General features: G+C 39.8%; 1 protein-coding gene across 1 annotated transcript; it reads left to right on the top strand.

Annotated features, from left to right (window-relative positions):
* The first annotated feature begins 765 nt into the window (after positions 1–765).
* LOC116039933 (myozenin-2-like) lies at positions 766–10,780 on the top strand. Its single transcript, XM_031285137.2, has 6 exons — positions 766–1,142; positions 1,955–2,044; positions 2,893–3,059; positions 4,673–4,817; positions 8,787–8,970; positions 9,547–10,780. Exons 2-6 carry the CDS (start codon positions 1,963–1,965, stop codon positions 9,770–9,772), a joined length of 804 nt encoding a protein of 267 aa, XP_031140997.1. The 5' UTR covers positions 766–1,142; positions 1,955–1,962; the 3' UTR covers positions 9,773–10,780.
* Positions 10,781–13,180: the final 2,400 nt, after the last annotated feature.

Genomic DNA, 13,180 nt, shown 5'->3' with positions numbered 1-13,180 from the left:
GGCCTCTAGGCCCTGAGGGGGCTATATTCCTGAATATATTTATTGTTAGCTGTGCACTGCAATTCTGGAGCGCTGATGAAGACAACTGCAGTGGCAACAACTTTATTTTTGATGTTTAAGCTTTGTCAGTTTCCAAGAGTGATTTCAACCCTTAGGTGCTTTTCAAATCATGTATAGTTGCAAAGTTGCAAGCTTGCAACAGATTATTGCTCTTTTTATAGGCGAGTTAGTCAAATGTTAACGTTTACCTTTACTTTGCACATTCTCAAGCAGTCATGGTGACTATAGAAGAGCTGGCAGGCCAAGCAGGAGTCATATAGACCAGTGGTCAGATGAACCACCGGATGGACGCTGTCAGATGAACTCAAGTACCCCTTTATCAACACTATCCATCACTTTCTAAAGTGTGTCTATTTGAATTAATTGAAAACTAGATGTCATGTTAGAATATATATGCAGTATATATATATATTTTTATGTTTAGGTTGGTTTGGTTAAGTTTATGTTCATGCTACCGTACTACCACTTCGATTTGCAGAAGCTGGACGTACAAACTAGTTCTCTATCACTTTCACAATTGTATTAACATTTATCATTAACATAACATTTATCCTTAACTTGTAGCCAACTATTTTATCAATTTTTACATAACCTTTAGCTACACTAACTGTTTTAATTTCTCTGCTGGAGAGCTAATTCTTAATTCAAATTTTTTTGAATTTCTCCCACACTCTTAATCAACTGCAGAAGTAGCCTCTGTGGCATATGAACTGATTTGAAATCAGTTATATAGATCCTCCAGCTTCTGTAACATCACTGGCAGGAAGATAGATAGCTAGATGGAGGGTAAAGTTAGTAGTAGTGGCAGCGCTCTAAATTTAGTCACCCTTCCGCTTGTGAACTAAATACCAATGACAACAGTCAAACTGACACCCACCCACTCATTCGGTCACTCAGTCAGTCGGGTCGGATACAGCCCCCTCTGCCCACCCTCCCCACGACAAGCCCCAGTGCCGGGGAACGCAAGCACCCACACGGGTCGCACTACTAAGTCTGAACCTCTTGCCTCTCACCTTTCTGACTTCCTACCCTGAGGAGACAGGCACAACTTGAGACTCCGCCCTGAGGGTCCTTCAGGACAGGTAAGCCATCACTCGGGCCTCTCCACAGGTGTGCTATCTAGTTCTAACGTTACACTTCCACTTTGAATCAGGATTCTCACCACCACCTGCAGTTGCTCTCTCTTCATTTTCCAGTCAATCACACAGCTTGCCTATTCTATTCTCTTAAATTATTTTTATATACATGTTTTTGCAATAAAACCTTTTGTCTTATTGCTTGGCATTTTTATGGAGGTTCAAGATTCGGAAGCTGATTTTATTGAAGCTAAAAGTAAACTTTGCAAACTTGCCTTTTAATCTACTTAGCCAAAACTGTGATATGCATGGGGAATATACTTTAGCTATTGATAGGCTCCTATGTTCCATCAAGAAACTTTGTGAAAAGCATTTTGGATTGGAATGAAACATATGTGTTGTGTTCACTGACACCTTGGAGTAAACTTTCCGCTGTGTTATTTCATTCACTGTCTCACGTGTTTTCTGTGACAGCACTATGGTCTCTATCTGTGTCCTTTCAGCCCACTTGGGTAATTTCAAACATTGATTCCCAGGCCCCTGACACAGCTGGTTGCCATGTCTGAAGAGTGTGTGCTTGGCGTTTAATAACCCAAGGTTATTTAAAGGGATGTGCTAACTTTGCCCTTTTCACTGCCCCAATCACTTCTATTTGCTTCGGTGGGTCTTTGTGCGTGGTGTGGATGCTCAATGCTGGCCAATCGATGGCCAACATGCAGCCGTGTTGTCTTGCTTTTGTGTCTTGTTTTACCTTGGAACAAGGGGGTACTGATGTGCTTTGTTTCCTGTGACTTTTTGCCTCACCCCCGACTCTCCAGGGGCAGCCATGTCACAGTTCTCCACCATGACGACCAGGGAGAGGAAAATGCAGGCGGCAGCAATCTGTAGGGAGGTTCAAGCCCAGGAAGGTAGCAGTATCATCTCCTCTTCACTTCCCTGTTTTCTAATCCCTCTGACCTCTCAGTTTCGCTCTCTTTCTCTAGTTGCATCCTTTCTTTGCTACTGTTTCTATCTCACCTTCTCTTCTTATCCTCACATCCTGCTCCTTCCACCCCCCTCACATTCTTTTTTCATCAACAATGACATAGACACGGATTTAACACCATAACTTAAAATACACATTTAATTGACAGACACATTAACTTTACTGTAAAGACTGTCTCACCCTGCCAGACACAGACATGCAGTGGACACGTTCACTTTATAGAAGGTATGAGCCCACCATTTGCCATCGCAGCAGTGGCCAACCCTCCCTTCTATGACCCTGACTATAAATAAGCAAATGAATACTTTTATGGGCCAAAGTAACTAATCCCTTTGTCGTTGTCCTTTGAACACGCTATTTCAGGGTGAGGGCAACTGTGTGGCTGGGTCTGAGGGCTACTGACAGCTGAAAGATATTCTGGCAAATTATGCGCCTACCACTTGTATATAGGCCTATGACATCTCCATGATCAGCATGCAGTAGCTAGCATGTGGCGCTAACCACAAAACAAGCACTAGACATGAGTGGATTACGAGGGGAGATAATTGCTCATTCATCATATCAGCAGGAGTACCAAGTCAGCAATCCATGTAGAGGGCTTTTTGCAGCAGGCTTTTTTCTGTGTGAATATAATTTGTGTTCAATGAGGTTTGATAGGTGGGAGTATAGGAAATAGAAAAATGAATTTGTCTTGTCAGAAGTCAGATCAATTTACAAGTATTTATTGTATACACAAGCTCTTTAGTCTTTTGTTTGTCTCTTTGTGTCCAGATACAGAGATGGCTCTTGGGAAGAAAGTCAATGCGCCTAAGGACATCATGCTGGAGGAGCTGTCTCTTACCTCAAACCGGGGCTCTCGTCTCTTCAAAATGCGCCAGAGACGCTCAGAAAAATACACTTTTGAGAGCATCCAGAATGAAAACAACCAGCAGCTCAATGTAAGCAGAAACTGTGATGCAATAATCACATATGAATGAATACATACAACAACACACATGCACGAGAAAAAAAATAATCATTGAATTCTGTCTAAATTGTTTGTTACAGGAGTAGTTAAACTTTTTGGAAAATACATAGAAACGCTTTGTTGCCAAGAGTTACATGAGTAGATAAATACCACGTACAAGTATGTGCGTTAACTATGGAGCTCTGAAGGAGATTAGCTTAGCTTAGCATAAAGACTGGAAGCAGGGAAACAGCTACAATGGCTCTGTCAATTCTTAGCAAGAAGGCAAATAATTGTATTTTCCCTAAAAAAAAGTTTTAAATACACATACATTCACAGTAGATTGATATGGATTATCAAAACACACTTTGATAAAGTGGTTATTGTAACACGTCACACTGCCAGAGCGTGTTTTCTTCAAGCACAGTCATGTTCCGCCTCCATCATTTGAAAAACATTTGCACAATACCTTACATCCTGACAAAGTATATGTGGAAAAGATGAAGCACTTAAAGTGTTTATTTGACTCGTGCTCTCCAGACATGGAGTGGCACAGAATAGTAGTTATAAAAGTCTTCCAGCGGTCATAAGTAGCTTTATTAATGTCCTTTTGTGTATTGATGGGCAGTGTGCCAAGTCCGCTTTTTCTTTTTCCCCATCAGTGCTTATCTTAGCCTGACCTGGTCAGAAATAAAACAATGTATGTATCAAAACTCTCATTAAAATTGAACTAAGATAAAGTAAGTTTATCTTTGTTATATCTAATTACTTAGCAGTCCTAGTTATATCCTCTTTCATTTGTTTGTGTTGTGGCTTTGTATACTTTTCATTGCACTCATGAAGTCCACAGATAAAATAATTATTATCCTCCAGGGAAGTTTTTTCGCCTCATCTTTGAAGTGAGGAGAACTCGCATATCTCTGGTTTGTTTATTGCTCGGGGCAACGGAGGGATTTTATTTCAAGTTGTCAACATTTCCTAAGGAAGTCCTGGAGTAAATCATCATAAATATCTTTCAGAGGGATGAAAGCTGGATGCTTGGGCTGTGGTACATTTCGTCCCAGCCCACAACACAATGTTTCTAATGTTAGGGAAAAGTGACACGCATACAGTTTCTCTGCTTCTTGTTGTTGGAAGATTGAGGTTTGTTAACTGCTTTGAGTCCACATGAAAAATGGAAAAAGTGGGAAATTTGGTTTTAATAAGAATCATTAAAACTACTATGCCACTTTACTATGCATGCAACTCACATTTTTCATTTTAATTCAAGAATTCGAAATATGTCATAACAGATATAGCTGAATACTTTTGCCATCTTCCTAAAATGATCCATTGTGCCATGAGATAGGAAATTGTTGATAGAAAAATATCACCATAAGGTTAACTGTTCTGGAGCTCTTACCAAAAAAGAAATCAGTAAATGCATGTTTCATGTACAATTTCCAACTCCATCTGCTGAGGAGAGGGTCAAAAGCTCCAGAAAAGATGGAGATTATTTTGTCAGCTACTGTTCCAGGTCAAAAGTGAAATTTGAATCCCAAAAAATGCAAATTTGTATTTACCTTTTCTTTTAAGCTTAACTCACCTCTTGGATCTTTCTTTTAGAACATAATGGTTTCTCAGACTGAGAATGGGAGTGCCATGGGCAGCCACAGCGGCGAGAACAACGTGGATGTTGACCAATCGCCTACTGTGCCATCTGACACACCAGATAGAAGCATGGTGCCAAATCCAGACAGCATCGCCCCGGGTAGGTAACAATACAACCAAGAGTTCAGGGACCCAAAGCCATTGCAGCAATGATGTACTGTAGCTGAGGTTGGATTGACAAACCAGTTGACCTCGGTTCCCCTCAGTGATCTTACTTAGTCTCTGTTTCTGCAGAATAATACAACTGCTTCCCATCTATTACATCATCACCCAGTCCTGAGCGGAGTATTTTATCTATTATGATTGTCCCTGTCATATGTTGCAAAGGTTTGGCTTCATTACCATGTTTGGTATAATTTTGCCATACCGATCTTCCCCTTTGTTTTTGTTTTTGTTTTTTAACAATACTGAATGTAGTACAGCTCACGCGAGATGGTACTGCTCCTGGTGGATAAACTGTGTGGATGTGCTCTCCAGAAAGCATTGGATGTATGGAGTTTTGATAAGGATTCAGCTGTTTTTCATTGTATGTACTCAGGCAGGCTTTGATCGTAAAGGAAAGCATTTTCTTCTTGCCTGGAATCTTCTGGCCTCAGGCATAATATGATTACATGTTTTTCATTCTCCCTCTCTCTGCCTGTCTCCTTTCTTTCTCTGTCTTTCTATCTTCATCCCACTCCCTTGTTTTATACTGTAGCTACTTCTCCACATTCCCACATTGCTCTCACTCTCCACCTCTTTTTCCCCCTTCTCGTTACAATCAACTTTGACCATCTTTTTAAGGAAAGAAATGTTGATTTTTACCCACGGAAGTGTTTCCTGTTTGCCTCTCGTGCCACTGATACCATCAGTGGCACTCACATCCTCCCTCGTGTCTAAATTCTGCCCAGTTGACACAAAACCAATACTGATTTAGGGGCGAGTACGTCAGCACAGGGGTTGGGTTTTATTTCTGGAGCTCAGGACCAGACACCAACTTTCAGTGTCTCAATGAAGTCACTCCAGCTGTAGCAGAAATCAGGCCAGAGTGCAGTAGGTATCAAATGGTTAGGACTCTTGAAATAGCACACTCACCCACCAATGTTCCATGCCCCTGTAATGCAAAATGTCTTTAACAGGCTATAGTGATACACGGTGAACTTTAGATTATAAAAGAGCTTAAATAAGACAAGAATTGATAATATGCTGAAGATTTTGAAAGTATTAGCTAGAAATTGGTAACAACATTATATGATCATTCACGATAGGATGCATGGTGCCGTAGCTGTTAAAACCTTCTAAAAATGTACTCTTATGTCCATTTGAATTGTTTTGTGCCATTCTCAAGACAAAGCATAGACAAATCAAAATCAAATGTGTTTTTGATTATAGAACCATTTCTCAAAAATTATGCCACATTTGAATGTTTTGGAAAGTCTTCCTCTCTGGCCTTTCAGTGCTTTTTGGGATCCTTCTTTCATCTCCACACAGAGTGCATAGAGTGGGGTGTGTGACAGTCCTTTACCACAAAAATATCAACTCAGCCAAATGCTCAACCACAAGAAAAATTTCCATGGCCTCAGAAAATCTTTTACACTATGTTTTGTAATAGATTCTCCCCGAAATCTGTAAACCTCTCCTTGGGTCTGTTTGGCCTCTCCTGCTTCCTCCTCAGGGCAAAACATAAACTCAGGAAGGGGGATTGTTCATTGTGAGCGGTTAGGACGTGACATGACGCCCTGTGTTATGTAATGCCTGAGCTTGCAAGCCCCCCTGAGTGAAGTGCTCGGTTTGAAGGATAGTGCTTTGGATTGGCCTCTCCCATCAACACACATAGACTAGGCGGGAGAGGCATACATGCAGACAGACACACACACACACACACACACACACACACACACATTTCACGTAACACTAAGTACTTTAAAGCTAAGAAAAAGCAACCTCAAATGGCAGTAAGAGGTACATTTTTTAACTTTAGTACCAATAAATCATGTGATGAGACATCAGCAGACTGCATGCACTCCTAATCAAGTTTACTCATGACCAGCTGACCGTTCCTTGATCCAGGGGTGATTCTAGGATCTGACCTTTGGGGGGGCTCAGCCCTTAATGAAAAGTTGATAGCAGTTAAGCTAGGGGGGTCCGGGGGCATGCCCCCGTAAGATTTTTTTTTTTTTAAACCCTTAAATCATAAAAACAATCTTGTGAGTTTTGTGGACAGATTGAGACATGCAATTATGACAAACTATCAACAGATTCAAGGCATCTGCTGTGAAAAAAGATGGCAACTACAAAGCATGATTATTGCAGCACACATACAGTACCTTGAACTGGTAAAATAAGCCTTAACATATTTTTAGACAGGATTATTCATGTTTTTTTCTGCTGTTGATTTTCAACTTTTTCATTTACATCATTGATAGAAACTGATATGGTTATACAGCTAAATGATGAATAATCTCCAACATCTCTTTTTCTTAAGAGCCTAGTCCTCTATGAAATGCATATGTAAATATAATGTGAATGGAATATTTTAAGTGTTTTAAATGTTTTTGCCCATACAATATATGTCCACTTTCTCACCTGGTTCTACCAGGTCCCTCTCTTTGTCCACTCTCTCTCCATCCTGCTTTCTCTCTCTATCCCCCTCCCTCTGTCATATCACTGACAATCACATACAAAACATTTTGTAATCAACTAGGAAATAATCAAATAAAAAAGAAAACAAAAAACACAGTAGTCCTACTATATATATATATATATATGTGTGTGTGTGTGTGTGTGTGTGTGTGTGTGTGTGTGTGTCTTAAGGCTACCTAGCCATTTTCTCACCTTGTTCATCTTGCTCTCTGCCCTTCTCCCTCTCTATTCTCCTCACTCCTTTGTGCTGTCAACCAGAAGGCAAATGTAATCGACTAATCAACAGAGAATGTATCGTGTAGGCTACCCATGGTTATACATTCACCTATTTATAACATATGTGAATATGGGGTTGCTGTTCAGTGCAGTGGGATAATGTTAAAGGCTTATCTTATACTTTATCACCTGAACCTGGCTGTTTTCTTTAAAAAAAAGAAATGTATATCCATCTATGGGGAAACAGACTGTGAGTCAGGGTTTGTTCTTCCAGTGTTTCAGTTCTGATGTGAATGAGTCTGATGATCCGTCAGGTCGAATTATTTATTTTTCATTTGCATTGACAGTTAAAAATAAGAAAGTGTCTGGTAGGGAGGTAGCGGTGCTCAAGCCGTTACGGCAGGCTATTAATAGCACACTTTAATCGTTATAGGCTACTCCTAAGCTACATTTGCCTACAGTTAGCAATTTTGTCTAACGTTGCACAACAAAATTGGACTCCGTGGTGAATAAGCTAGGCTAATTCAGATATAATTGCCATCATTGTGATCAGGGAATTACAGATTGGTTCCACAAATACTACACCTGTAGCCTACTTAACATGTTCAGTCGATTAGATTTAATTTTCACTCCATTAGCCATACCTTTTCAGTGGTTGAAAGTAGCCATACTCTGACGACCGAATTCCCCCAAAGTTATCTGCACAGACTGAAGAGTAGGCTGAGGCGCCCTCGTTCAGGGAATCGCAGATAGGCTGTTGACTTTAGGCTACAACTGAGCTGAGCCTGTCGTCATTTATCCTGTTCCATCGCTAAAATCAGGTTTGGAGAAGTAATAACGTTTGAGCACTAAACGATTTCACAAAATCACAGTGATAAGGACTTTATTTTTCAGGGGTGCTGAGATGATTTTTAGGGGTGCTTCAGCACCCCTAAAAATAGCCTAGCGCCGCCTATGCCTTGATCGTTTTATATGCCACAAAAGGGAATCAAAGGGAAGGCTTTCTTTGGAAAGCATGTTTTGTTGTTGCTGTTTAAGAAACAGTGAAAATAGTTTGCAATTTAGCTCTTAAGTTTCACTTCATTACTAACCATGTGTGTTGAAATACCCAAACCCGACTCCAGCATTGAATAAAATTTAAAAATACAAATAAATAGATGCAAAAGGAATGGAAAAAAACTATAGAAAGCCCTATTTTAATCATCACTGTCTATGTTGTGCACCCACCTAGGGTATGGAGGTCCTTTGAAAGACATCCCTCCAGAGAAGTTCAACCGTACAGCTGTACCAAAGTCCTACCACTCACCCTGGGAGCAGGCCATCATCAGTGACCCGGCCTTGGCTGACACGCTCAACACCCATATGCCCGAGCCAGAGCCCCAACCTGACCTACCAGGCTACAAAAGTTTCAACAGGTAATAACCTTACAGGTTAAAAATGCCTATAAAATGCCCACTTTAAAGAAGCAGACACATGCAAAATATGAACATTTGTTATTTAAAGTGAGCTTATGTACAGTATCTTTCGGTAAACAGCAGTCACTGTGTTATGGGAGGATGGTAAATGCTAGACAATGGTATACAGTAGCACAAGTAGAGGAGACTCATAAAGCCTTAAAACTGACTCAGTAATGGCGATTATATAGAGCAACCATATGCTATTGGTCATACCACACAACACACAAGTAAGGCTGTAGCAGCAAAACCTCTGAGTGTGTTTTATTGCCTATAAATTCAATTGAGATATTGTGTTATTTAAAACTAACATAGGCTGGCTTTAATTCATCATGGACACAAATGCTGACTGAGTGAGCAAAGTACTGTCCATCTAACTCACAATGTACAAAAGTGTGCTTCACTCTAAGCAGTCTCTCTCTCTGGTCAAAGTCTTTGCTTGGCTTTAATTAGTTGCATCACTTCAAATGTCACTGCAGTCCCTCTCATTAGCACATGACGACTACTGTTAAAACACTGTCACCCTGTCACCTCCAGGGTGGCAACCCCGTTTGGTGGCTTCGGTAAGGCACCAAGACGGGCTCCCATCAAGTCCCTCCAGGTGGAACCTCTCCCTGACTACCCAGAGCTCCAGGGGGATGCGGCAGTCAACCGACCCTCCTTCAACAGATCTGCTCTGGGGTGGGTGTCGGTGGGCGATCCAGTCCCCTTCCCTGCTGTTTCCCTTGAGCCTCTGCTCATCCCTGAGTCAGAGGACCTTTGATCCCATAATGAGGTCACACAGAGATGCTGTCTACTTAGTTGCTGCACCAGAGGTTATGGTGGGCGGGGTAACAGTTAGGTCAGAACAGAGTCAGGGTGAAAGAAAGTGTTAAGTTACCATGTATGCAGCATCCCTGTTTTTTTAGGGATGTTTACCATTGCACTGCTCTCACAAATTAAGTAATCATCCTGTACGGTAGGCAGAGACACTACTGGAAGAAATGGAATTTATTGTATATTAATGTGCATAAGAGTATTTTATCTCGCAGACACAAGTTTTTGCTCAATAAAATGGTGTAGAATGCAACAAGTCCAACATAATTTTTTTCTATTTTAAATTTTTTCATGCTTGAAATTTGATTTCTGCCACTAAAAGGGTCTGAGATGCTTCTGGTTTTGGATATGGATACAAATCTGTAACATATTCTACAACATGCCCCCAGGTAATAATTTCACAGCGAGTGGGTATGCGCTACACTGAAGGATCACTTGAGAAAAATGATGCTGCACCTGTGTGTTACACTCCTATGGAAACCCATCACTTATCGCATCGTGTGAGAGAGAAAAGATACATGTGAACCACTGTAACAAGCCTCAAGGTTACACTGCCTGACAAATCAAATCTGCTTCACTGACATGAGCATCAAGATGGATGCGTCTCTCACCTTTTGGCTATGCCAAATCGAAGGAATGGGATTAATGGGTGGGCTGCTTGATGAGCTGTGTCCACTCCATATCTCTATCTATCTCTACAGCAATTGGGAATTTATCACAGACGTGACATAACAGACTTGACTGATTAAAAGTTACCAGCAGGTTTGAGAAGAGCTGCATAGACAATTTACAGTGGGTTAACTGTTTCTTTATTCAGCTAAACAAAGAGCAAAGCTCATTATTTTGCTTGGTCTGAAATTTCAAGTTTTTGAGTACTCCTGTCACATACACTACAGACGAATAGGGTAAACTTTTTAATAGTGATATCACCATTAAACTTCCCAAGTTAATTACATATATTTAGGCAATTCTCAATTCTTGTTTCGTTTTGTTGACATATGAGAGTGAAAGGTTTTTACAGATGGAATTTATTTTCTTTTGTATCACTCCATAAATCAGAAAATACTTTCAACAGCCATAAAAATTCATTTTTGCCATGTTTTTAGGAATAAAATCTGGTTTAAATCAGGCTCTCAGATATACGAACAAGCCCTCTGTAAAAACCTTCAGAATGTAGATTGGAATGAAACTGGAAAGTTTGGTGTATGTAAGTGCTACTGAAGTGAAGATTTCTACTTCAGGCTATGAGAACAAAAACCTAATTTTGAGAAAACAGCCTTAAGAGATATGTGTATAGTAAAATTCCATACATTTTGCAAGACACTACAGGTGAATAGGGTAAGATATTTTAACTAATAGATATTACCATGAATCTTTTATGGTTTTATGAAAACCATAAAAGATTATGTTTAAATAGAAGGCATTATCTAATGCTAACTGAATTTATAGGAGAAATCTACAGACGCAAATAGACAAAGTGTAGTAAAATAAACACATGCTATCTATTTTAGATGTCTTCTTTCCACTAATCTGAAAGAAGACATGAAAGAAAAATCTTAAAATTGACCACTGCATGTTTTTGCCTGTAGTGTCTTGCCTTCATTGTATGTACTTACTTCTTTCCTTAACAACATAACAGCAATTTATAATACTAATGTGTCTCTTTACTGTCTTAAACACTTTGCATATTTTGACTGCTTGGTTAAAACAGTGATATTTGAATAACTGAAGAAAACCTGAGGCACTGGAGAAGGTCAAATATTTCACAGCCCTTTGTCACCTCTTTTAGTTTTCCGTTTACATTATTATACTCTTCCTGTGTAATCACTGATCATTCCAGTCCAAGGTTAAAGCCAGGTAGCCTATTGTAACATCTGGCCAGGGGCTGCAGATGAAAACTAGCCTTTTGGCTAAATCTGGCATATTTACAGAAATGTTTATTAATATGCACTGACCCTTTCAAATAAAAATAAAGATAAAGAAAAGAGCATATCCACTCGTTTTACTTGTGACGACAGATCAAAAGTGCTTTGCTCGTTTGGAGTATTAGGTTGCTTCTATAGTAACTGTAGGTTTGGTGTAAAATTTACAATCACGAGAACCATGATTTGACAGCTGAAGTCTGATAGATCAAAATGTGATGTGAGGGATACAAAATGATGGACAGTCTGGAGGTCAGTAAGGATTACCTTTAAATAAGGAGGGTCGGATCTCACTGTAGGCGTAGCTGTCAATCACTGTTAACAGTGTGTTGTTGTATGTTAGAGGATAGATGGAAAATAGTTCCTGTAATGAGGTGGATCAGGCTGGGTGTCAGTCCTCCAAACCAATAACTGCTTATTGTGGGTTTTTCCACAATTTCATATGAATAAAACCACTCTTTTGTTATTCTGTTTGTGATGCCAGGTCAGTGACATATATTACAGTTTTTCTCAATTGCTAAAACACAATTTTTGAAAATTGCTCCATTTTCTGAAAACATTAAACACAAAACCTCATCTTCAAGCACTATTTACAAAACCTCTGACTCCTCTTGCAAAATGAAACTTTCGCCTCAAAACAGTTTTACCTGTGTTCAAAATCAAACACTGCTCTCAAATCATAAACAAAGTGATGAAAATGATAAACACTATCAAGCAGTCAGTAAACAATACACCAAAAAATAGAAAACACATTGTTCAAAACATATAGTTATCAGGGAGAAGTTCATTTTTAATCTCAAAACAAATTTCATATTTTTCCGTCATTGTCTTTAGATGAACAAAAACATGTTCTTTCATAGTAGCTCAAAATTGATCAGAAATTACTACTCTGCTTTGCTCTTTGCAATTTTTTTTGTTCTTCCTCTTCCTTGTACCCCTATTTCTATTTTTTTGTGAGATGCATCTCACAAACTTGTCCTTTGTCTCTGTGATACTGTAATTCTTGTTCTTTGTTGATATGAACCTGCAACCAGTCAAAATCTATTGAGCAGTCAGTACTGTTGGAAAGCACAATGTTCAGGGCCATACAATTTGTTCATTGTAGAGTATACAGCCTACAATGCACTGTACTACAGTATACAATACTAAAAGGGACAAAAATCAAAGGAGTAAACATGTGATCAATGTGCTTCTTCTTGTCTTTGGGCTGGGTCAGGCCAGCGCACTTCGTCGACATCACAAGCAATATTGTCCCTCCTGAGGCAACGGGGGAAGAAGCCTCTTGTGTTCCGTATCCAGCCCTGACACCTCGCATATGCACTTGTCCTCGTCCTCTCACATTGTTTCTTCTATCCATTCTCAGACTTTCTCCTTCCCACCTTCAACAACCTGTTTGCTCTCTGAACTGGCTTATATTGGTTGTGTCACATCAT

Source organism: Sander lucioperca, chromosome 17, assembly GCF_008315115.2.
Source record: "Sander lucioperca isolate FBNREF2018 chromosome 17, SLUC_FBN_1.2, whole genome shotgun sequence".
Taxonomy (NCBI): Eukaryota; Metazoa; Chordata; class Actinopteri; order Perciformes; family Percidae; genus Sander; species Sander lucioperca.
The sequence above is the reverse complement of the archived record's forward strand: the minus strand, read 5'-3'. Positions and strand labels throughout refer to the sequence as shown.

What these genes read in the sequence shown, in the direction of transcription:
- LOC116039933 (XM_031285137.2), top strand. Translation starts at nt 1,963, where the DNA reads ATGTCACAGTTCTCCACCATGACGACCAGGGAGAGGAAAATGCAGGCG. An exon ending in AAAACAACCAGCAGCTCAAT is followed by an intron (nt 3,060 to 4,672) that starts GTAAGCAGAAAC and finishes TCTTTCTTTTAG; the next exon opens with AACATAATGGTTTCTCAGAC. An exon ending in GGCTACAAAAGTTTCAACAG is followed by an intron (nt 8,971 to 9,546) that starts GTAATAACCTTA and finishes TGTCACCTCCAG; the next exon opens with GGTGGCAACCCCGTTTGGTG.